This window comes from Pygocentrus nattereri, chromosome 20 (genome assembly GCF_015220715.1).
Source record: "Pygocentrus nattereri isolate fPygNat1 chromosome 20, fPygNat1.pri, whole genome shotgun sequence".
NCBI classification, from domain to species: domain Eukaryota; kingdom Metazoa; phylum Chordata; class Actinopteri; order Characiformes; family Serrasalmidae; genus Pygocentrus; species Pygocentrus nattereri.
The window spans coordinates 3,141,149-3,166,153 of NC_051230.1; the positions used below are offsets into that span (position 1 = coordinate 3,141,149).

A 25,005-nucleotide genomic window follows, 5' to 3' on the forward strand; every position below is an offset into this window, starting at 1 on the left:
CAGCATAAATACCCCAAAATCAATTAGAACAGAACCTCTTTGCATTAACGTCCTTTAAAAGTCCTTTAAGGCCGTTTTTGCCCCCTCTCCTGGAAAGGTACTATTATGGAGGTACTTGTTTTTCTTTGGCCAATGACATATTATTATTTCAAGTATTTTTGAGATGCTGTCTGGATCATAAAACTGCTTGTATAACAAATTTACTTGCGGACAACCCTCGCACAATAAAAACGCCCAAACACGCCATCCTGTTATTTGTATTTGTAGTTAATGCTGGTCAACCTCAAACTTTGTTTTTGTAAGAAAAATCTTTATTACAATAAAATGCAAATTTGACTCCAATTTCGGGAAGAATCTGTGACTCATTTGACTTTGTTCTATTGTATTTGGGGAGCTGGTGCTCGGGACTGCATGATTTATGAATGATATGTCAGATTTATATGTCTAACATCTAATTATGCCATAGAACCCGAGAGGGAGCGTGTTATCCCAAAATAACATGGCTGTGATTTGGTCGCTGTAGATAACACGCGAGTTTAAAACGGCGCCACGTGTACGTTCAGACGTTCATGACCAATCAGCACTCACAAATCCATCCGTCTACTTTCTAAAATTAAAGAAACGCTCTGGGCGAGAGATTAGAAACTATTTTAACTTTTCATTTTTAGCGTAGAAGTACACCTAGACGCTGCATTGGGTCCAGCCAGGCACGTCAACAGCACCGCCATATTGGGGAGGTCAGCATCGCTGCTGGACTGCATTCAGTACCATTACAGAGCGGCGGTTTAATAAAGATACTGTCCACAATTCCACTATTTCAGGAATACTGCTCTCAGAAAGTGGGATAGGATTGTATAACGGAGGGAACGCAGTGATCCACGCTCATGTCTGGGTGGTGTTTGTGTAGATGTGGTCGTGTGGTTGGTGAAGCTCAGAGAACCTGCTGATGTGGTTGTTTTTCCTCTGGGTTTATTTTAGGCTTATTCAGTTTAATAGTCTAATCAGGGGGTCTAAACTTTATGTAGGAGTTGTTTATTTACAATGATGGTTAAAGCTTTGTAGCTGGGTAAGTTATAGCACTCCTTAAATCATGTAGATATTAATAACAGATTAATGTTAGCAGCTTCTTACACAAAGCTGAAGTATCTTGTTTGAATTTTCCCGTTCCACCTTAAATGGTGCATCACTCAGCCCCTTGTTTGAGTTTTCCTGTTCCACCTTAAATGGTGCATCAGCCAGCACCTTGTTTGAAGTTTCCTGCTCCACCTTAAATGATGCATCACTCAGCCCCTTGTTTGAAATTTCCTGCTCCACCTTAAATGGTGCATGAGCCAGCTTCTCGCTGGAATTTTCACGTTCCACCTTAAATGGTGCAACAGTCACTTTCTGGTGCCTGAAGCGGCACCATTTAAGGTGGAACTGGAAAATTCGAACAAGGAGCTGGCCAGTAGGAAACCAACATCAGCTCCGTCCTTCTCACTGTGTTTTGAGGGGTTTATTTTATTTTGTGTATTAATATTAGACGTGATTCACACCTTGATGGACTTGCTGATGTGTGTGTTTGTGTTTAATGTCAGGTGCTTTGTAGCTGTTTAATAGCCTTCCTTCATCCATGCAGATGTTCATTATAGATTATCGTCCGCACCTTATTAGACAGACCTGAAGTCAGCCTCTTATTAGCCAGCTTCTTGTTCAGATTGTCACTGCCTGGTGCCTGAAGCTGCATCATTTAAGGTGGAACGGGAAAACTAACAAGAAGCCAGTTTCAGCTTTGACCTTCTCATTGTTTTTTGCAGGGTTTCTTTTATTTCTATGCGTATTAAGATCACAAGTGATTCACTCCCGGATGGATTTGCTGATGTGTGTGTTTGTTTCTCAAGCTGAACTCGGTTTTTAATGTCAGGTTCTCACTGAATACTTTCCTGCTGGTCCTGCTGGACGGCTAATGAGCACAATCGGTAATTGAAGTAATAAAAGATGCCGCTTCCTATTCCCCTCGTTATATACAAAAACAAGACTACCCAACAGCAGGGGGCGCCCGTGAGTGAGTGAGTCCTCAATGAATGGGAGTGAATGGAGCTCAACGGCTAAAAAAGAGGCGTTAAAATAGCTTCTAATCACTCGCCCAGAACTTATCCTCTAATTTTAGACAGTAAGATATAAATCTTTTCCACAGCAAACGGGCAGGAGGCGGGGCTTTACTGCTAGAGCGTGACGATTGATGGGCGAGCGGAGCAGCTCATTGGCTGTTCGCGCTCAGTGACGTCATGCATATACACGAGCCGCCGTTTTTAAACTCCTACAACTCGAGTTTAAAAGCTCTTATAAATGAAACAGCGGTGTTAAAACGTTTTATCCTGTGCTCTGTTCAGGAAATGATGGCACTCTTTTACATTAACACGTCGAAGCATTTATAAACTATGATTTTGCTCAAACGCTCCATATCAACCCATTCATTTTCGACTCGCTGGGGAGCGCCCCCTAGCGTCTGAGAAACAACAGCAAAAACACATTGCAGAGCGGGTCTTCTCCTCTCTACAGGCTCTCTGCTCCGGTAAGGTCGCCTGGCTTCTCTCGCGAGATCTGGCAACAGGAGGTCTTCAGTGCCCCCTAGTTCTCCTCACTGTGAGCTGTCTGCGGCTCAAGGCGAGCGCCGTCATGTCGAGCGCGCCAGTTAAAGCCTACCTGGATATTCTGTCGCAGCCCAGCAGGGCTGTGCTGATCTTCCTCAGACACAACCGAATCCCTCACACGGTGCAGACTGTGGCTCTGAGGAGAGGTGAGCTGCACCGGCCGCTCTCAATGACTCGCTCAGCCTCATTTCTAACCCATTTTCATGCTCACGGGCCACTAACTGCCTCCTAACCGCGCTCCAATGAAGTTATCTTCTTTTTCTCCAGCTTGTGTTTTTTGTAATTCTCCGTTCCACCTTAAAAGGTGCCTCGGTCGCTCTCTGGAGCGTGTGAGTGGAAGGCGCCAGGTACCATTTAAGGTGGAACGGAGAATTCGACTGAGAAGCCAGCTCCAGCTCCGTTGTGCAGACTAACCTTTGGCCTACCTCTGCAGATTAGAAGGGTGAAGCTAAAGTGGGATTTGTCTCCACAGGAGAGCAGAAGAGTGCGGAGTTCACACGCCTGAACCCCATGCAGAAGGTTCCTGTGATTGAACACGGGGGCTTTGTTCTGACTGAGAGGTGAGTGGGGTGATGCACTATGTTTCCAAAAGTATTCGCTCGTCTGGCTTCACACACTTATGAACTTGAGTGAGATCGCATTCTTGATCCATAGGGTTTAATATGATGTCGGCCCACCCTTTGCAGCTATAACAGCTTCAACTCTTCTGGGAAGGATTTCCACACGGAATAGGAGTGGGTATATGGGAATTTTTGACCGTTCTTCCAGGCCTGGCTCGCAGTCTCCGCTCTGATTCATCCCAAAGGTGTTCTATGGGGTTGAGGTCAGGACTCTGTGCAGGCCAGTCAAGTTCTTCCACACCAAACTGGCTCATCCGTGTCTTTATGGACCTGCTTTGTGCATTGGTGGTCAGTCATGTTGGAACAGGAAGGGGCCGTCCCCCAAACTGTTCCCACAAAGTTGGGAGCGTGGAATTGTCCAAAATCTCTTGGTGCTGAAGCTTTAAGAGTTCCTTTCACTGGAACTGAGGGGCCGAGCCCAACTCCTGAAAAACAACCCCACACCATGATCCCCCCTCCACCAAACTTTACACTTGGCACAGTGCAGTCAGACAAGTACCGTCTCCTGGCATCCGCCAAACCCAGACTCATCCATCAGATTTCCAGATGGAGAAGTGTGATTGGTCACTCCAGAGAACTCGTCTCCACTGCTCTGAGTCCAGTGGCGGCACTTTACACCACTGCATTCCACGCTTTGCACTGCGCTTGGTGATGTAAGGCTTGGATGCAGCTGCTCGGCCATGGAAACCCATTCCATGAAGCTCTCTACGCTGTTCTTGAGCTGATCTGAAGGCCACATGAAGTTTGGAGGTCTGTAGTGATTGACTCTGCAGAAAGTCGGTGACCTCTGTGCACTATGCCCCTCAGCATCCGCTGACCGCTCTGTCATTTTACGTAGCCGACCACTTCGTGGCTGAGCTGCTGTCGTTCCCAATCGCTTCCACTTTGTTATAATCCCACTGACAGTGGACTGTGGAATATTTAGTAGTGAGGAAATTTCACGACTGGACTTGCTGCACAGGTGGCGTCCGATCACGGCACCACGCTGGAACTCGCTGAGCTCCTGAGAGCGACCCATTCTTTCACTAATGTCTGTAGAAGCAGTCTGCAGGCCTAGGGGCTCGGCTTTACACACCTGTGGCCATGGAAGTGACTGGAACACCTGAATTCAGTGATTTGGATGGGGGAGTGAAAACTTTTGGCAGTATAGTGTATGTGATATCTTAATCGTGATCATTTGTCATGATGCTCTTTTATACCATATATTTTATGCAACAAAGTCAGACTTAAACCAGGTACAGTCCATAAAAACTGATATTCCTGCTGAAGGGCTGGACGATATCTCAGCATCACGTCATATCGACACAATCGATTTATTAATATCTGTATTTAAAGTGTCAGACAATCCGTCAGTTCTCCCTCGCCGTGGTTCGTGTAGGTCTCCTAGATCCTTCCCGTCGCCTTCTTCTATCCGCTGCCGCCAGCAGCCTGCTGTGGTAAAATCCTGGTACATTGATAAGACCATCCCGCTTCCTGTTTTTTTCTTCCCTGCTGAGTTAATGTCCGTGTATTAAATCCTATGGATGCAGGAACGTAACGACATAACGAGCGGCAGAATGAATCCGAAGGAAAACGGCTGATTATTATTGGGTTTTATTCTGCGCGGTATTGTTGAAACTGTCTTACTCTAAAAAATGTCTTTTATTTCTTCCCATGAGGACTTTTATTTTGTCTTATTGATGCAGTGACGCAATACTGAAATACCTGGCGACGGTGTACGACGTCCCGGAGCACTGGTACCCCCGCGAGCCGCTGCAGAGGGCCCGGGTGGACGAATACACGGCCTGGCACCACTCCAACACACGCCCGCACGCTGCCAGGGTCTTCTTCATGGAGGTGAGTTCAGGCGTCTCACTGGGGGAGTTCAGGCGTCTTACTGGGGGAGTTCAGGCGTCTTACTGGGGGAGTTCAGACGTCTTACTCGGGGGAGTTCAGACGCCTTACTGGGGGAGTTCAGGCGTCTTACTGGGGGAGTTCAGACGTCTTACTGCGGGAGTTCAGACGTCTTACTGCGGGAGTTCAGGCGTCTTACTGGGGGGAGTTCAGGCGTCTTACTGCGGGAGTTCAGGCGTCTTACTGCGGGAGTTCAGACGCCTTACTGGGGGAGTTCAGGCGTCTTACTCGGGGGAATTCAGGCGTCTTACTGGGGGAGTTCAGACGTCTTACTGGGGGGAGTTCAGGCGTCTTACTCGGGGGAGTTCAGACGTCTTACTGGGGGAGTTCAGGCGTCTTACTGGGGGAGTTCAGGCGTCTTACTGGGGGAGTTCAGGCGTCTTACTCGGGGGAGTTCAGACGTCTTACTCGGGGGAATTCAGGCGTCTTACTGGGGGAGTTCAGACGTCTTACTGGGGGGAGTTCAGGCGTCTTACTCGGGGGAGTTCAGACGTCTTACTGGGGGAGTTCAGACGTCTTACTGGGGGAGTTCAGGCGTCTTACTCGGGGGAGTTCAGGCGTCTTACTGGGGGAGTTCAGACGTCTTACTCGGGGGAGTTCAGACGTCTTACTCGGGGGAGTTCAGGCGTCTTACTCGGGGGAGTTCAGACGTCTTACTCGGGGGAGTTCAGACGTCTTACTCGGGGGAGTTCAGACGTCTTACTCGGGGGAGTTCAGACGTCTTACTCGGGGGAGTTCAGACGTCTTACTGGGGGAGTTCAGGTGTCTTACTGGGGGAGTTCAGACGTCTTACTCGGGGGAGTTCAGACGTCTCACTGGTGGAGTTCAGACGTCTTACTCGGGGGAGTTCAGGCGTCTTACTCGGGGGAGTTCAGACGTCTCACTGGTGGAGTTCAGACGTCTCACTGGGGGAGTTCAGGCGTCTCACTGGGGGAGTTCAGGCGTCTTACTCGGGGGAGTTCAGACGTCTTACTCGGGGGAGTTCAGACGTCTTACTCGGGGGAGTTCAGGCGTCTTACTGGGGGAGTTCAGACGTCTTACTCGGGGGAGTTCAGACGTCTTACTGGGGGAGTTCAGACGTCTTACTCGGGGGAGTTCAGACGTCTTACTCGGGGGAGTTCAGACGTCTTACTGCGGGAGTTCAGGCGTCTTACTGGGGGGAGTTCAGGCGTCTCACAGGGGGAGTTCAGGCGTCTCACTGGGGGAGTTCAGGCGTCTTACTGGGGGGAGTTCAGGCGTCTTACTGGGGGGAGTTCAGGCGTCTTACTGGGGGAGTTCAGGCGTCTTACTGGGGGGAGTTCAGGCGTCTTACTGGGGGGAGTTCAGGCGTCTTACTGGGGGGAGTTCAGGCGTCTTACTGGGGGGAGTTCAGGCGTCTTACTGGGGGGAGTTCAGGCGTCTTACTGGGGGAGTTCATCAAACACCTTACTGGGGGAGTTCAAACTTCTGTATGCTATATAATGATTATACTGGCAAGAACACACTTCCTGTGAAGATGACGTCAGTGCACCCACTCCGCCTGTGCAGGTGTTAATGCCCAGTATGTTGGGCCGTCCTGCTGACCCGGCGAAGCTGCAGAAAGCTGTGGATGAGCTGGAGCAGACTATGCAGAAGCTGGGTGAGATGTTCCTCAAGAGGCAGGCGTTCCTGTGTGGAGACGACATCAGCATCGCTGACCTGCTGGCCATCTGCGAGATCATGCAGGTCAGAGAGACTTTATGATGCGTTAGTTGTGCAGGCAGTTATAATATTAATATTATTTACCTGTGAGAATGCAGCGTTTACCTGTGGTAGTAGTGCTGTACTGTATTATGAAACTTTTGTACAGGCTACACTGTTTCTGTTCCCTCAATGTAAAACTTTGGGAGAGTCTGTTCAACATAAATGATGAACTAACCTAACTTTGTGTAAATAGAGCTCAATATAGAAATATGTCCACATATGCAGTCGAGACTGACGCGGCTTTTTTCTGAATTTCTACAAACACCAGTTCATTTTATAGTAAATGAGTTTGGGCTGGTTTATGTTTATGAACAGACGCCTACAGATCAACATAGTAAAGGAGCTCATCTGTGATCCTGAGTTTAAAGCCAGTTTTTATTCAACTTAAACTTGGAACTAAGTTGTAAATAAATCTGAAACTGAAACTTTGCTTGTGTGTAAAAAGTGATTTCAGAGCCACTCGGTTCTCCCTGATGGAAACTGTTTACCTTCAGTGTTTTGTGCTTCTGATCATTTTAATAGACGTCAGCGTCACTAATTAATGACGTTCTATTAAAAGACTGGTTTACCAAGAGAGACGCTGGAGGACTTTCACCTGAAATGAGTTCATGAAGCCAGTCTGGTTATAAAAATGATAACAGGACATCAGAGCCAGAATTCCTCTTTTAGTACTTTTACTTTATACTTAAGTACATTTGAAGGGAAATACTTTAGTACTTTTACTCCAGTGGAGGTCTAAAGGGAGGAACTTCTACTTTACTGGAGGAATATTTTACCTTGGGGGTCTCGACTTTAACTCAGGGACATGGTTTCTGTACTTCGTCCACCTCTGGGCGTCAGAATGTAACTGCTGCACCATTTAAGGTGGAAAAGGTGAATCAGGAGGATTATTTTATTATTACCTACTAAACTAATTCAGCTGTGGAGCCTTAAAATTGCAGGGATGGTTATTAACACTAACTTTAACTAAAGTCTAATTAAATGTAATCAAACTTGAACTAAAAAGTTGAATTGAATTGTGTGTTGCAGCCTCTCGGTGGAGGTCGGGACATCCTGAAGAATCATCCGAACCTCCAAAGCTGGAGATCCAGGGTGCAGGCGGCTCTCGGGGAGCCGTTTATCGAAGCTCACGGCATCCTTTACCGGCTCAGGGACAAAACCGCAGCAAGGCTGTAACCCAAACGTGCTGGAATGTTCCAGGGGTTTAATAAGGCGGGACGATTAAAGCCCAAATGGAGTGTCTAGATGAGCTTAGCTGGGTCTCTCTATGGGAAAAGTTCAGGGTGTCTTTGGAAATCTCCACCATTGCGCTCTGTGGTTAATCCAGTTCCAAATCCAGAGTAAACGAATACATTTTCCCGTCTGCAAACCGCAGGGAAGGGAGGTTCAGTGGTTGCTGTGCTGTTCTTGATTTTTTTATGTGGGCTATAAAATGAATATCTAACAAATCAGGATAAAAACGATCTCAGCCCTGCCTGATCCAGGAATTACTTAAGATCCGTAATCAAACTGCTTTCTGATACAGGCCTCGGCGTCGTAGAAAAACAGCCAATATTAATAATAATAAATGACTTTAATCTGGGAAATATACTATAATGTGACTGTAATATGGTTGAGCAGTTTCTCTAATAGCTGAAATCATCTGCTACAGCTTCAGTATTGATGGGCTGGTTTTGGGAATATTTTAAATCGCTCGGACTGACTGAGTGCTCCATTGATTCTGTGCCTAATGTGCCTTAAAATGTTTTTTTTTTCCCCAAAAAACTGTGACCGTACGTATTGTAATAATAAATAATGTCAGAATGCTTTTTTGGATGTATCGTGCATTTTGTTAGTACTTGCAGGCATCAAGCAACCATACGTTTCATTATAAAGAGCAACATTAGTCCCATTTAACTGGATTTAGTGTCAAACTAAATAATCACTACATTTACAGTTGTTGATGGATACAGTCTTTTTTCTCTGTTCCAGCTGATCAGATGAAACAGGATAATATGATATCGTGCATCATGAAAAGTTCTTGATAATATTGGCCACATCGCCCAGCTCTGTGAGTAATTATAACTGACGAGTCTCTTTGGGCCGTTAGATCAGATCACAGTGCTCAATTAATTTCAATCACGTGTTTCTGAGACGAAACACACGTAAAAATGTTTATTGGGAAAAATATACAAAGATATTTACATGTTTACAAAAGACCACATCAATGGACGTTATGGTGCAGTGTCCGGACCTGGACGCCTTTTAGGCTCCGCCTCTTCTGCAGGTTCTTCGGCTTTTCGCTTAGAAGCCTACACACACACACACACACACACACACACACACACACAAGTAAACAGAAATGTCAGATGCGCCCCACTGAGAATCAACATTCAATTTTAAAGTCGCTTCTCATTCGCCAGTCTGTTGTTAAAATTTTCCCGTTCCACCTTCAGGCACCATTTAAGGTGGAACGGAAAAATCTGAATGAGATGCTGACTTGAGCCTCGAGACCTTTCAGTGTTTCAGTTTCTCGTTGCAGATTAAACGTATCAGGAAACCAGCTGGAGTGACTATAAACACTAATCAGTCCATTCGTCTCCAGATTATCGATGTCCGTCTTAAATCTCTCTCTTTACCGTTTCGTAGCTACTAGCTGGGCGAGACTGTCGTCTGTGTTGCTATGGTGACCAGCCGTCTGCGCTGATCTTCAGGGTTAAAGGGTGAATCAGCAGTTCTACATTAACTCCAGCGTTTAAGACCATTTACTGTTAAACTGTGTTGAAGGACCAGCAGAGCTTTATTTTACTGTAGAGGAGGATTATTTTATTATTACCTACTGATCTGATTCAGCTGTGGAGCCACAAGGCGGCAGTAAAAGAGCCGCATGTGGCTCCAGAGCTGCATGCTGTCGACCCCCTGGCCTTGGACCCTCCTAATGGGGGTCTGTGATATAAACATCAGTGATGGTGTTCTGTGGAATGCAGTTGAAAATCCTGCACATTAGGTAAATATTCACAGCACTTTGATTAGAATTCAAACGTTTTTATCCCAACATGACTTTAAATACAAAGCGCCGTGAACATTTACCTTTTACGCATAAATAAAAGTTCTCTGTTAAAGAATCTGACGGGTCAGCTGTCTCACCCTGGCTGGCTGTGTGCGCACTGGGCGTTCGGCTGCCCTGGTGGAGGCCTGGGTGGGCTGGGAGGTTCCAGTGGTCTCGGTGGGCTGTCCTGAGTACATCAACCTGTGGGCCGTTTCCCTCATCTTCTCATCCTAAAGCAGATGGGGCAGAATTATTTTACCTGCTGTTAAAATTCTCAGATTATAAACTCACCGGTTAACACAAACAGCTAATCAGCCAATCACACGGCTGCAGCTCAGTGCATTTAGGCCTGTAGAGATGGTCAAGACGACTTGCTGAAGTGCAGACCGAGCATCAGAACGGGGAAGAAAGGGGATTTAAGGGGCTTTGAACGTGGCGTGGTTGTTGGTGCCAGACGGGCTGGTCTGAGTATTTCAGAAACTGCTGATCTACTGGGATTTTCACACACAACCACCTCTAGGGTTTACAGAGAACGGTACGAAAAAGAGGAAACATCCAGTGAGCGGTCAGTTGTGTGGACGAAAATGCCTTGTTGATGTGAGAGGTCAGAGGAGAACGGGCAGACTGGTTCCAGATGATAGAAAGGCAACAGGAGCTCAAATAACCAACCAGAATCTCTGAGGAACGTTTCCAACACCTTGTTGAAAGTCTGACATGAAGAATTAAAGCAGTTCTGAAGGCAAAAGGGGGTCCAGCCTTTTACTAGCAAGGTGTACCTAATAAAGTGTCCGGTGAGTGTATAAGCTCAAAAGTTGTTTCGCTTTAACGCTGAATGAGGAAAAAAAATGACACTTTATTAATTTTAACCATTCACTTGGAAATTTGCTGGACCGTTTGTTTGGTGCTGACTCAGGTAGGAACATTCACACCTAACGGAACGGACTAAACTAAAGAAAAAGTTCGGTAGGTCCAAACCAAACAAGGCAGGTGTGAAAGTGCTCTTACTTTCAGCCACGGATGCTCCAGAGCTTCGGAAATACTGAGCCGCTTCGCAGGATCTACAACCAGCAGCTTCTTCACCAGGTCTTTAGCTGGAGACACACAAACAAAGCAGAAAGTATAAGCAGCCTTGCGGGACCCTGACAAGACAGCAGTGACTCGGTCGTCACTTTTAAACCAATATCCGTAAACAACGCTGTGACATCATGATTCATTTAGTGTATTATGAAATTTCAAGTTTCACCACAGTTTGATCAGATGATTACAAAAAGATTCTCCTTAAAGAAACTGCAATTATTAACTATTTAAAGCTGCGCTGGGCACATTTTTAAAAAGAAACAGCATTAGTGAGTCAGGCTGAAACATGGTGAGTGCTCTGGTGCAACCTTTTACTAGCTTTTTACTAGGTGTACCTAATAAAGTGGCTGGTGTGTGTGTATATATCTTCTTCTTCTTTAGGGGATGCCACAGTGGATCATCTGCCTCCATCTCGCCCTATCCACTGCCTCCTCTACTTTCACACCAACCATCTCCATGTCCACCTTCACTACATCCATAAACCTTCTCTGAGGTCTACCTCTTCTCCTTCTACCCGGCAGCTCCATCTCCAACATTCTTTGCCCAATATATCCACTATTCCTCCTCAACACATGTCCAAACCATCTCAACCTGGCCTCTCTGGCTTTATCTCCAAACTGCTCCACCTTCACTGTCCCTCTGATCTGCTCATTTCTAATCTTGTCCATCCTTGTCACTCCCAACGAAGATCTCAGCATCTTCATCTCCGCCACCTCCAGCTCAGCCTCCTGTCTTTTAGACAGAGCCACAGTCTCCAAACCAGACATCATAGCAGGACGCACTGCTGTCTTGTAGACCTTCCCTTTCACTCTTGCTGCTATCCATCTGTCACACATCAGCCCTGACATCCGTCTCCACCCACTCCATCCTGCCTGCACCCTCTTCTTCACCTCTTTTCTACACTGTCCATTGCTCTGGATGGTTGACCCAAGATATTTGAAGTCATCCACCTTTATGACCTCTACTCCTTATATATATATATATATATATATATATAAAAAACACACACACACACACACACACACACACACACACACACACACCAGTGCAGTTGATCAATGCATTTTTCCAGATGAACATTATGCAGTGTGGACGTTACCATTGCTGGACACAAACTGCCACTGTGATCGAATAAAGCAGTAGTGACCACTCATTATTTGGTCACGGACAGGCATGGCGCTGCTCTCTGGATTAAAAGGGGGATACCCTCCCAAACTGAGAGAGAGAGAGAGAGAGAGAGAGAGAGAGAGACACACAGAGAGACAGAGGGAGAGAGAGAGAGAGAGAGAGAGAGAGAGAGAGAGAGAGAGAGAGAGAGAGAGAGAGAGAGAGAGAGACACACACAGAGAGACAGAGGGAGAGAGAGAGAGAGAGAGAGAGAGAGAGAGAGAGAGAGAGAGAGAGAGAGAGAGAGAGAGATATTAGACAAATAACCACGCATGCAGACATCCTAGACCCCAACACTGACCTTTCACACTTCAATATAAAACCGTCACTTTCAATCAACATTAATGGCGACTCCCAGTGAATGTTCAAAGTTTCTACATGATTAAATCAGTAAGACGTAAACAAAGTCAGTCAGACTGGTTAGAAACTTTACAGTGGTGGTGACAGGAACCAGGGGTCACCATGACTACAACACAAATACAGACATCTTATTTACTACCCAAAACCAGTGGGATGCTGATGATGGAAAACAATGAAAAATCTGAAATAACCTTTTCTTTGGGGACTATTTTGCCTCCCAACACCCTGCATGTATCCCTTCACCAAGAATGAATAAATAAAAGAGAGAGAGGGTCAATCCTGGTTCTGCAGACCCACCATTTTATCAATCCGAGAGGCCACTCAAACAGAAATGGTATCATTTTACTGAGGAAAAGGTTGTCGAAAGGTCTGTCCAGCAGAGACAGAGACCTACCAGATGAAGAGGAGAACACCCAGACTCCAGCTGTCCACTGCCCGTGTGTACCCGCCTGTGGATGCTGCTGTAAAAACCTCAGGGGCCAAATAAGTGGGAGTTCCGCACAGAGTCTTCATCAGGGACGACTCCTCTAAAATCTTCGACTGGTTAAAATCCGTAATCTGGAACATTTACACAGGATGAACTGTTGAGTGTATCCACAGATCATGGAATATGCAACTTCACACAGATGGAAATTTAAGTATTATCAGCATGCAAATGATAGCCATGTTCAGGCTGATGTACAATGTAAACAAGAAGAGTATATAAACGCTAAATAAAAGTGGCCCCAGAACTGACCCCTGTGGGATGCCATGATAGTTACACTGCATCCTATTCATTTTAACAAACTGGTGTCAACTCAGAAGACTGAGTAACCAAAGCTCTGAATTGGACTGGATTAATAAAATATCTGTCTAATTTTCCAACGGATGCCACAGACTGAAAGATGAATGTCCGGATATTCAGATCAACATTGTACCACAGAAGAGGCTCATAAAATAATAACGTTACACTGCACAGCTGTGCCCAGAGTGAGGGGTCTGTGTGAGTAAACCCTCTTTTCTAAAAATAAAACAAAAATCCTGACCTTGATGAGACACTCGTCGTCATGGGAGGTCAGCAGAACGTTCTCCGGCTTAAGGTCCCGGTGGATAATGCCATTATCATGCAGGTACTACAGAAAAATAAATGTACACTTTCATACAAACACAAATAAATTAATTACATGCCAATGAACTGAAACGTAAACATGAAGAACCTTCTACTTTTCAAGCAGGCCTGGTCCGAGTAACTCGAACACAAGTGTTCGTGCTTGGTTCTCTACTTAGTTTTCGAGGGCTTTGCTGTTCTGCAGGGATGAAGCGATCGCAGGTTTGGCGACCCTGTTCTCGAGGCACCCGTCCTCGAGGCACGGTATCACCAGCTGAGCCGGGTACCTGCAGAGCTGCTTCCAGGGTGGTCCCGCTCACCTTCAGACAGTCCAATCTCTGTAGCTCGGCTAACTTAAATGCTTCTTCTAATTCTAGCATCTACATGACTCCTGAAAGCTGTATCTGAACTAGTGGGCCACAATCCAGTCACTGGCTCAACCCCATTTCACCCCTCTCCCCTACCACTTAGCCCTACCCCTCCGTTTCTCCGAGAGTTATGCCATAAAAAGAAAAACCGGCAAGGCGGCTGAACAAGAGAGCAGGGGAATCCACAGATGTGAGAATTTTCTTCATTACAAAATTACGATAACCACTGTATTAACTTAGTTTAATGGTTTTTCGGTGTATTATCGCCATGATCTTCATAACAATCAACGTCTCGGTAACTAAATTTCCCGTTCCTGAAATGGTGCAGCAGTTACATTCTGGCACCTCAGGCATCAGAGCTGCTGCACCGTTTAAGGTGGAACCGGAAAATTTTAACAAGAATCTGGAGAATATCTGACTTTAGCTTCATATCACTGAAGAATTAGGGGGGGGGGTGATAATAAATAACTGCCCCCCTCTTTGATCCCTAAATGTAACTAAAGCCCAGCAGTGAGGAGCTGAGCTTTCCCCTCCTCTGCTGTCCCTGCAGACGGGCAGGGTCGCCTATAGAGCGGCGCTAGTAGCTGTTAATGAATTGCTCTTATCGGTATAGTGTTGGGTGCCCAGGCAAGGACTGAACCCCAGTCAACAGTGTAGAAGGCAGGGGTGTTACCCACTACACCACCACCCAATACCAGTATAATTCACTCTCACAGTCACTACAGCTGACTCATTTACATGTATCCACCAATTCAGCCTATAACAGTTTAGCTCCACCCATCTGAAGATCTAGGGAGGGTTTCAGTTTTGGTAGCCAACCAGAACAGAGCTTGTTTACATATCAGTCTCAAAGACGCAGTAATTCTAAGGGTCAAGGTGAGTTTGAAAAATGGTCGGGGAAAAATGAATGACGTAAAACCAAAGAAATGTTCCAAGTGGACCAAAAGGGGGAAAAAGAAAATACAAGACAAATGTGGGAAAAGGTTTCACTCACTTCCACGGCTTTAAGCATCTGATAGAAATACAGCTTCGCGATGTCTTCTTTCAGCTGCTTCTCCGTTTTGATCCTGCTGAACAGCTCTCCACCCTCCACACTGAGAGAGAGACGGAGGGGAGAAGAGAAATGGGAGACACACAGAGAAAAATCAATGAACCAACGGGATGAATGAATGAATGAATGACTGAATGAATTCACACCGGCTTGCACGTAATCCAGGCTTTTCCACATAATCTCCTCCAGGCTTTTCCAACGCTCTGCTCACTCAATAAATGCAGACTTCAGACCTCCTCTGACATCGACCTCAGCACAGAAACCGAGCACTGGGAGCTTCATGGCAGGGTTTCCATGGCCGAGCAGCTGCACGCAAGCCTTACGTCACAAAGCACAATGCCAAGCGTCGGATGGAGTGATGTTAAGCGCCGCCACTGGACTCTGGAGCAGTGGATAGTGTGATGAATTAGACGTCTCTATCTGTCAGTCTGAGAGTCGAGTCTAGGTCTGGTGAACGCCAGGAGAACGTTACCTGCCTGACTGCACTGTGCCAGCTGTAAAGTTTGGTGGAGGAGGGATAATGATACGGGGATGTTTTTCAGGGCTTGGTCTAGAACCCTTAGTTCCAGTGAAGGGGAATCTTAACGCTTCAACAGACCAAGACATTTTGGACAATTGTACGCTTCCAACTTTGTGGGAACAGTTTGGGGAAGAACCTTTTCTGTTCCAGAGTGCCTGTATATATAAAACCCCATTTCTAAAAAGTTATGTAAATGAAAACAAATTGCAATTATATGCAAATCATTTAAGCTCTAACGGAAAATAGTACAAAGATAACGTCAAATGCTGAAACTGAAAATTGCATCACTGCATTTTGTTTGCATTTACATCTTGCACAGCGTCACTTTTTTGGAAACGGGGTTGTACATATGCTATAATATACACATGCATCACAAAACCTTGTGCTTCGCATTTCATGTTAATGTTTGCTCACTTTTTACAGTAACTGTAAATGAATACAGATACCTGTCTTTTCCATATCCTGATTACATTGTGCCATTAAATGTTTCCAGCCCTGATTATTTACTCTACTCACTATTCTAAAACGATGTAATAGGACTCGTCCGTCTGATAGAAGTCCTCTGTCTTGATCAAACAGGGCTGCAGAAAAGAAAAAGTACATTTAAAAATACTTATTTCCATTTTCAACCTATTTTAAAGCAATATTTAACCACAACAGGCAAGAACGAAACACGGAAAACGACTTACATGATCTATTTTCTTTAGAATCTCAATTTCTCGCTCAGCATTTCGTGTCGCGGTCTGGAGAAAGAAAGCAAGAAAAAAACAATATGACTAAACGTTGTGCTGTTTAATTCATTAGCATTCAGAATTTCTTTGAATTGCTCATAAAGAAAATGTCGTCTTACTCCAATAGAGGGGAAATCGTTCTTATTTATTGTTTTTAATGCAACTTTTTTGCACGTCTCCCTCTCGATGGCCAGTCTGACCTCCCCACAGACGCCCCTGTGAACAGAGCACAGCAGTGAAACAGGGTTTTCTTTGCAAGGCCAACACAATATACGGCCAGAAGTATGTGGACACCTGACCATCACACCTATATGAGCTTACTGGACTTCCCATTCCAAAACCATGGGCATTAATATGGGTCCATTTTTGTGCCTCCAACAGCCTCAGCTCTTCTGGGAAGAGTTGGCTTCAGTCCTCAGCTAACTCTGAGTTTGCGTGGCCTATGAACTCGTAGCTGAACTGTTGTTGATCCTCAACGCTTCCATTTCATAATAATAGCACTTACAGTTGTCCAGGGCAGATCTAGCAGGACAGAACTTTCACAAACTGACTTGTGGCAATGTGGCACGTTTAAAGTCACTGAGCTCATTAGTACGACCCATTTCACTGCCAGTGCCTTCTGGCAATAAAAGAAACTCTCTATATTTTTCTGAACTGGTTTAAAAGAGCACGTCGTTTTTTGGAGGGGCCATCATTTGGACAGTCTTTAAAAATGCAGCAAGACTAACTTCTAAATGAACGAAAACTTAAGCAAGCAAATAAATAAACAAAATACTAAGAACTAAAATTCTACTTTAATCAGTTTCCACTATTTGACAATCTCATTAGTATTTATAGTGATCTTTATTGATTATTTTTCTATTCACGATTTTGTTTATGTACAAAGTTTATGTACATTAAAGCACATTCATACAGAATACAGTGTGTACATACAGACAAATCAAGTTCATATCCTTTCTTTGAAAACATTTTAAAATAAATAAATAAATAAATATAATAATGGTTAGTTTTTCACAAAATAGGATCATGTTTGTTTTGTACAGCAGAGGGCGCTATTTGAGGTGCGAGAAAGGTCTTATATGTTCTACATCTTCCCTTCATCCGTCCGTACTGAGGAAATATATTGATGAAATGTATCCAGTCATTAATAAAAGGTTTGCAGTAACCATCCATTTAGAAACTATTAGACTAAATTAGAGTCATTGTAACTAAGGCCCAGGCTGTTAGTTTAGGCCTAATGCTTAGTTTAAGTTAGGCCTAATGCTTCTAGGCGAGAGCTGCTTAGAAGGCCTTAAGTGATAAGCAGAGACCTGCATGTAAGAAATACTGCCTGTTCATTAAAAACAAGCGAGCTTTTGGTGAGGAGACAGATAAGCAGCGGGCAGGGATGGGTCAGAACTCTTAAAGAATTAAGAAGATGCCCATCTCGGAGTTGAGAAAGCCATTATGGAAAGTCGTAAAAATGATCCTTGTCAGACGAAAAAGGAAATTTAACACAGCAAATATAATGACAGCCAATGGGAACCCTAGGATGGTCAGAGAGGAGGAGTGAAGACAGCGGCCCGGGGAGGAGCACTGACCATATTCGAAAAATAATAATAATTATAAAAACTGATGTAATGTGTTGAATCTGCGTTTTTGGCGATGCGGATGCCGACTTGTCACCTGCAACTCAATAAAAGCTGTTTTCTTCGGTAAATCGGTAAAACTTCGCAAGAACGTTCTTAATCTTTTGATTTAGCAAAGTTTTTTTTTATATTAGAAAACAGATTAAATTCAAATTAGAATATTAATTAAAAAGTGAATGAGTTGTAACATAATACTACGTCGGAGACCCAGGGTGGAGGCTGGACTGCTCTGGACCCGGACAGTACGTTAGTATTCGACACACTGACCGGTACTTTAAGTATTTCAGTATTTATGGAAGTCAATAATGTGATCTGAACAGGTGCGCACTTACGAGCCGATCCTCCTCGTAACGTGGTACTTTTCCCTGAACTCCTTGGGGAAATTCGGCTGATCGTCCTCAGTCATATCAACAAACATAAAAACTGGTGGAGAAGGAAAAAAAGGAAACAGAAGGAGAATAAAACACACGGCTAAAAAGGAAAAGAGAAAACACCTTAAAGGCTCTGTCTGTGGCACTATATACAAAGACAGTGTTTCTCAATCCTACTCCTGGAGGTTTAGTCATTTCCGTGCTTCAGCACACAGTCTAAAGCAGAAAGGGGCTGCTAATGAGCTGCTTAGTGGGGTCAGTGGGTTTCCAGGACCAAGGCTGGGAAACACTGGCTCAGCAGAAACAACTGTAGCACATAAAGTTGGGCTTTGTTAGCGTATCTGCCACTGTCAACAGTGCGTCAGCCTTCGTTATTAGAGCATCGTTAGTATATCTGCTGTGTCATTAGCCTATCAACCTGTCTAATTAGCGTAGGAGACGCATCATTAGTCCATCAGCCTGTGCCATTAGTGTATCTGCCTGCATATCTGCATGTCACTAGCATTACAGTCAGTGTCATTAGTATATGAGCTATGTAATTAGCATATCCACCTGTTACTGTGTCTGCCTGTGCCGTCTCATTACCGCGTCCGCCTGTGCCGTCTCATTACCGCGTCCGCCTGTGCCGTCTCATTACCGCGTCCGCCTGTGCCGTCTCATTACCGTGTCTGCCTGTGCCGTCTAATTACCGCATACGCCTGTGCCGTCTCATTACCGTGTCTGCCTGTGCCGTCTAATTACCGCATGCGCCTGTGCCGTCTCATTACCGTGTCTGCCTGTGCCGTCTAATTATCGCATACGCCTGTGCCGTCTCATTACCGTGTCCGCCTGTGCCGTCTAATTACCGCATGCGCCTGTGCCGTCTCATTACCGTGTCCGCCTGTGCCGTCTCATTACTGTGTCTGCCTGTGCCGTCTAATTATCGCATACGCCTGTGCCGTCTCATTACCGTGTCCGCCTGTGCCGTCTAATTATCGCATACGCCTGTGCCGTCTCATTACCGCGTACGCCTGTGCCGTCTCATTACCGTGTCCGCCTGTGCCGTCTCATTACCGCGTCCGCCTGTGCCGTCTCATTACCGCGTCCGCCTGTGCCGTCTCATTACCGCGTCCGCCTGTGCCGTCTCATTACCGCGTCCGCCTGTGCCGTCTCATTACCGCGTCTGCCTGTGCCGTCTCATTACCGTGTCTGCCTGTGCCGTCTCATTACCGTGTCTGCCTGTGCCGTCTCATTACCGTGTCTGCCTGTGCCGTCTCATTACCGTGTCTGCCTGTGCCGTCTCATTACCGTGTCTGCCTGTGCCGTCTCATTACCGTGTCTGCCTGTGCCGTCTCATTACCGTGTCTGCCTGTGCCGTCTCATTACCGTGTCTGCCTGTGCCGTCTCATTACCGTGTCTGCCTGTGCCGTCTCATTACCGTGTCTGCCTGTGCCGTCTCATTACCGTGTCTGCCTGTGCCGTCTCATTACCGTGTCTGCCTGTGCCGTCTCATTACCGTGTCTGCCTGTGCCGTCTCATTACCGTGTCTGCCTGTGCCGTCTCATTACCGTGTCTGCCTGTGCCGTCTCATTACCGTGTCTGCCTGTGCCGTCTCATTACTGTGTCTGCCTGTGCCGTCTCATTACTGTGTCTGCCTGTGCCGTCTAATTACCCCGTCCGCCTGTGCCGTCTCATTACTGTGTCTGCCTGTGCCGTCTAATTACCCCGTCCGCCTGTGCCGTCTCATTACCGCGTCTGCCTGTAGTTTGTTCTTAGCTCATCTGCCTGTATCACTGGTATACTTGCTGTGTCATTAGCGTATGAGCGGTTCCACCAGGAGTCTTCTTTCGCACCTTTGTGTTTTGGGTCTGCAAGTGAAACCACAGAGTTGTTGTTCAGAGGGATTTTCTTCCCTTTTCCAACCTCTGTATCATCAACCCAGGTCCCATTCCCACTCAGGTCCTCCAAGTATACCAGCTTCCCATCCTATAACAAACATGGACAAAGCTTCACATGCACTAACTCAGCCTCCGGAAAAAAGAGAGCCTACGTGTTTTTTCTTTATGAGACAGTATTATCTGAAGTCAGGACCGTGCATGTTATAACATTTCATTAACTTGCTTTCGCACAGATTTGACCACTGTAATGTAAGCATAACTGCTTGAAACTTACACAAAACTAAATCACACTTGAGTTAAATAATATAAAGTGTATTGGAATTAACTTGAAACTCGACCGCAGCAGCTTCGAGCAACTCAACTTCACAGAAAAAAGGTTAAATGAAACTGTATTTTACGGAAAGGCGTTTGCAGAAGGTCAGAGGATCATAAAAAGACAGACATTCAGGAGCTTTAAGATCATTTAGTTTTAAAAACCAGCAGCAGAGCTTTAACGTCTCTCCTAAAAGATCCAGGCGGTCAGTGCAGCGTGTAAGCAGAGGATCCGTACTGCTGCCTTCTGTACGGGTTCTAGAGGATGGACTGTTTCCTCCAGTATGAAGATCATTACAGTGATCAACTCTGCTGAACAAACACAGCAACAAGTTTCTCACATGATGAAAAGCTACTTTTGTGACTGTTTACATGCAGATAAAACAGAGCTCAGAGTCTAAGACCACCAGGCTTCCTACTGCAGGTTTGGGATATGAAATGAAAGAACCAGGTTTCTCATAAAGCATTTTAGTTTAAGCATTAAGGATCAGCTTTTGTTATTAAGCTTTAAGAAATTCTGTGACATCCTCTGAAAAACAACTGGCACAGCTGGTCAGTCTCTCTATAGAGTCTTGATCATCAGAAGGAATCAAAACGTATAGTTGGGTGTCGCCAGCTGGGTTTCCTAACGACATCACCTAGAGGTAAAACATGTATAAAGAGAGGAGCAAGGGCCCTAAAACTGAACCCTGTGGGACTCCACCAAAAAAAATCTTAAATCTCTTCAATGAATGATTTCCCAGTGAAATCAAGATCTATGCTTTAAACATCATTTAAACCATCCTCAAACTGTGCCAGAGAGGCCGAGCCAGTGTTCAAATCTTTCTATGGCATTTGGCAAGCGCCCTTATCCAGAGTGACTTACAGTTTGATTGATTGGTGTTAGGAGTCTTGCCCAAGGACTCTTATTGATATAGGGTGGGGTGCTTACCCAGGCGGGGCACTGAACCCCAGTCTACAGCGTAGAACTCAGAGGTCCAACCACAATCTTGTGATCAACGGTACCAAAAGCTGCATTAATATCCAATAAAACCAGAATAAAAGGACTTTGTGCATCAGCACTGAGCCTGAGCCTATTCACAATACAAAGCAATGTTGTCTCAGTCCTCTAGCTGGAACTTCAAGATGAATGTATAGAGTAAAAAAGAAACTGTGCATATGCAAATATAAGCGGCTATTTGGCCAAAACACTTAATATAATAATTAAATGTTTAAACTGTTTAAAATTCTGCTCCATGCAACTCACAATACGCAACTAGCTGCATCATAGTTTCACTATGTGAAGGCAGCATTAATGCTTTCAAGCAGGTACCCTGAATATCCTGAAGTGTCGTTTGCTGTAGGTTTTGTAGCGCGGCGACTGCAGGATTATGGGGTCATTGAAGGCGTAGTCACACCTGCTGTCCCTCCCGAAGTAGTAATGATGTTCTATGCAATCTGTGGGAATTCAAACAAAAAACGCTTCACCATCTTTATTTTAAGTCTTATGGTATAAAAACCCATTTATATCATGTTATTAGAGCTACAGATGGCAGCCTATTAAAGACTATTAAGACTATCAATTAATGATAAAAGCACGTTTCCAGAGAAGTACTGTGCAGAAGACTGGGCTGGACTGTGGTGGGCAGTACGCTTACTGTGAACAGTGAAGCCCCTAATGAGGGGCACCATGCGCCCCCAATATTTGGCCTCGGGCTCTTCAGGTTCCTCGGGAATTGAAGAAAGGTCTGCCACAGGGACAGTGTCCACTGAACTCAGTGTGCCAGAGCCTGAGGAGGACTGGCTGGCCGAGGTTGGACCAGAGGAGGAGCTGGACCCGGGCTGGGACTGGGTTTGTGACTGGGACTGGGACTGGGACTGCCCACTCGGTCCGGCTTCCTCTGACATGGTACTCTGTAGTGCTGTAAATGAAGGTGGGTGACAATTACAATTATAATATCTTTATTATGCGTCACAATATTTAGTTTGTCTAAGATTTAATGAGTTGGAACAGACAAAATTGAATCTTTAGTGCCACATAAAACCACTACTATAATAATAATAATAATAATAATAATAATAATAATAATAATAATAAGAAGAAGAAGAAGAAGAAGAAGAGGTACAATGACTTTAACTCAAAGTTTTACAAATTGCACTGCACTATATCCAATTAAACAGGCCTCACTTTGTAATTAAATACTTTAAGAACTGGCAATATGCTCAGAAAAGTGACAATTTACCATAACAATGATAAATTATTGTCATATTGCCCACCCCTCAGTGCAAATCATTTATTCAAGGGGCAAATGTTGTGATCAATTCTCCATCAATACACTATGCAGAGGATATTATGTTCACGGGTCAGTACATATAAAACAGTGAACAACTGCAAGCTTCATTAAAAATGCATATTTAGACAAATTATGGACAGCCTGTAAACAAACGGGTGTGCTGCAACTCAGTCAACTCATTCAGCCTTTATGAAGCCCATTGTTGACCAAGTTGTACATCAAATAAGCAATAATAACACATCAATCTCAAAACATACTGTGTATTTTACTTTTAACAGGCTAATATAGATGCAAGTGAACGCTTTATTATTCTAGTTTTCATTATAATAGGGAAACGGAAAACTGGTCAATGCCTAATTGCTTCAATTTCCCTATTGAGCACAATCTTGTGCATCACAAAAACTAAAAGTACTTTATTGTATTCAAATTTTAATTTTAGTATTATTTTTGTCATGTGTGAAAAAAAATAAAATGTATATATATATATATATATATATATATATATATATATATATACACACACACACACTGGCCACTTTATGAGGTACACCTGCTCAGTTGCTTGTTAACACAAATAACTAATCAGCCAATCACACGGCCACAACTCAGTGCATTTAGGCATGTATATATATGTACATATACATACATACATACATACATACATACATATATTTATATATATATATATATATATATATATATATATATATATATATATACACACACACACACACTGCTCAAAAAAATAAAGGGAACACTTAAACAACACAATATAACTCAGAGTAAATCAAACTTCTGTGAAATCAAACTGGCCACTTAGGAAGCAGCACTGACCATCAATTTCACAGCTGTTGTGCAAATGAAACAGACAACAGGTGGAAATTACTGGCAATTAGCAAGACTCACTCAATAAAGGAGTGGTTCTGCAGGTGGGACCACAGACCACCTCTCAGCACCTTTCTGCTTTCTGGCTGATGTTTTGGTCACTTTTGAATGTTGGTGGTCTTTCACACTCGTGGTAGCAGGAGACGACTCTACAACCCACACAAGTGGCTCAGGTAGTGCAGCTCATCCAGGATGGCACATCAATGCGAGCTGTGGCAAGAAGGTTTGCTGTGTCTGTCAGCGTCGTGTCCAGAGGCTGGAGGCGCTACCAGGACACAGGCCAGTACACCAGGAGATGTGGAGGAGGCTGTAGGAGGGCAACAACCCAGCAGCAGGACCGCTACCTCTGCCTTTGTGCAAGGAGGAACAGGAGGAGCTGCCAGAGCCCTGCAGAATGACCTCCAGCAGGCCACAAATGTGCATGTGTCTGCACAAATGCTCAGAGACCGACTCCATGAGGATGGTATGAGGGCCCGACGTCCACAGATGGGGGTTGTGCTCACAGCCCAACACCGTGCAGGACGCTTGGCATTTGCCAGAGAACACCAGGATTGGCAAATTTGCCACTGGCGCCCTGTGATCTTCACAGATGAAAGCAGGTTCACACTGAGCACATGTGACAGACGTGACAGAGTCTGGAGACGCCGTGGAGAGCGATCTGCTCCCTGCAACATCCTTCAGCATGACCGGTCTGGCAGTGGGTCAGTAATGGTGTGGGGTGGCATTTCTTTGGAGGGCCGCACAGCCCTCCATGTGCTCGCCAGAGGTAGCCTGACTGCCATTAGGCAGCGAGATGAGATCCTCAGACCCCTTGTGAGACCATATGCTGGTGCGGTTGGCCCTGGGTTCCTCCTAATGCAGGACAATGCTAGACCTCATGTGGCTGCAGTGTGTCAGCAGTTCCTGCAAGATGAAGGCATTGAAGCTATGGACCGGCCCGCCCGTTCCCCAGACCTGAATCCGATGGAGCACATCTGGGACATCATGTCTCGCTCCATCCACCGACGCCACGTTGCACCACAGACTGTCCAGGAGTTGGCGGATGCTTTAGTCCAGGTCTGGGAGGAGATCCCTCAGGAGACCATCCGCCACCTCATCAGGAGCTGCCCAGGCGTTGTAGGGAGGTCATACAGGCACGTGGAGGCCACACACAACACTGAGCCTCATTTTGACTTGTTTTAAGGACATCACATCAAAGTTGGATCAGCCTGTCGTGTGTTTTTCCACTTTAATTTTGTGTGTGACTCCAAATCCAGGCCTCCACTGGTTAATACATTTGATTTCCATTGATGATTTTTGTGATTTTGTTGTCGGCACATTCAACTTTGTACAGAACAAAGTCTTCAATGAGAATATTTCATTCATTCAGATCTAGGATGTGTTATTACAGTGTTCCCTTTAT

General features: G+C 45.2%; 2 protein-coding genes across 2 annotated transcripts in view; one reads left to right on the forward strand and one right to left on the reverse strand.

Moving 5' to 3' along the window:
* Positions 1-2,580: 2,580 nt before the first annotated feature.
* Positions 2,581-8,676, forward strand: gstt2 (glutathione S-transferase theta 2). The gene is made up of 5 exons (XM_037531370.1): positions 2,581-2,779; positions 3,106-3,193; positions 4,939-5,089; positions 6,674-6,850; positions 7,898-8,676. The coding sequence occupies exons 1-5, from the start codon at positions 2,659-2,661 to the stop codon at positions 8,042-8,044; spliced, it is 684 nt and encodes a 227-aa protein (XP_037387267.1). The 5' UTR covers positions 2,581-2,658; the 3' UTR covers positions 8,045-8,676.
* A 300-nt stretch (positions 8,677-8,976) lies between these two features.
* The window catches only part of chek2 (checkpoint kinase 2), a 17,500-nt gene continuing 1,471 nt past the window's right edge, over positions 8,977-25,005 (reverse strand). Inside the window, exons 2-15 of the mRNA XM_037531877.1 lie at positions 22,083-22,346; positions 21,758-21,882; positions 20,089-20,221; positions 18,218-18,308; positions 16,377-16,473; positions 16,216-16,269; positions 16,043-16,107; positions 14,950-15,049; positions 13,526-13,612; positions 12,895-13,058; positions 12,073-12,188; positions 10,902-10,987; positions 9,995-10,126; positions 8,977-9,159 (exon numbers count right to left, since the gene is read on the reverse strand). Coding sequence (XP_037387774.1) covers positions 9,082-9,159; positions 9,995-10,126; positions 10,902-10,987; positions 12,073-12,188; positions 12,895-13,058; positions 13,526-13,612; positions 14,950-15,049; positions 16,043-16,107; positions 16,216-16,269; positions 16,377-16,473; positions 18,218-18,308; positions 20,089-20,221; positions 21,758-21,882; positions 22,083-22,332 — 1,578 coding nt within the window. The 5' untranslated portion in view covers positions 22,333-22,346 and the 3' untranslated portion in view covers positions 8,977-9,081. The remainder of the gene's footprint in view (positions 9,160-9,994; positions 10,127-10,901; positions 10,988-12,072; positions 12,189-12,894; positions 13,059-13,525; positions 13,613-14,949; positions 15,050-16,042; positions 16,108-16,215; positions 16,270-16,376; positions 16,474-18,217; positions 18,309-20,088; positions 20,222-21,757; positions 21,883-22,082; positions 22,347-25,005) is intronic.

What these genes read in the sequence shown, in the direction of transcription:
- gstt2 (XM_037531370.1), top strand. Translation starts at nt 2,659, where the DNA reads ATGTCGAGCGCGCCAGTTAAAGCCTACCTGGATATTCTGTCGCAGCCC. An exon ending in CCAGGGTCTTCTTCATGGAG is followed by an intron (nt 5,090 to 6,673) that starts GTGAGTTCAGGC and finishes CCGCCTGTGCAG; the next exon opens with GTGTTAATGCCCAGTATGTT. An exon ending in CCATCTGCGAGATCATGCAG is followed by an intron (nt 6,851 to 7,897) that starts GTCAGAGAGACT and finishes TGTGTGTTGCAG; the next exon opens with CCTCTCGGTGGAGGTCGGGA.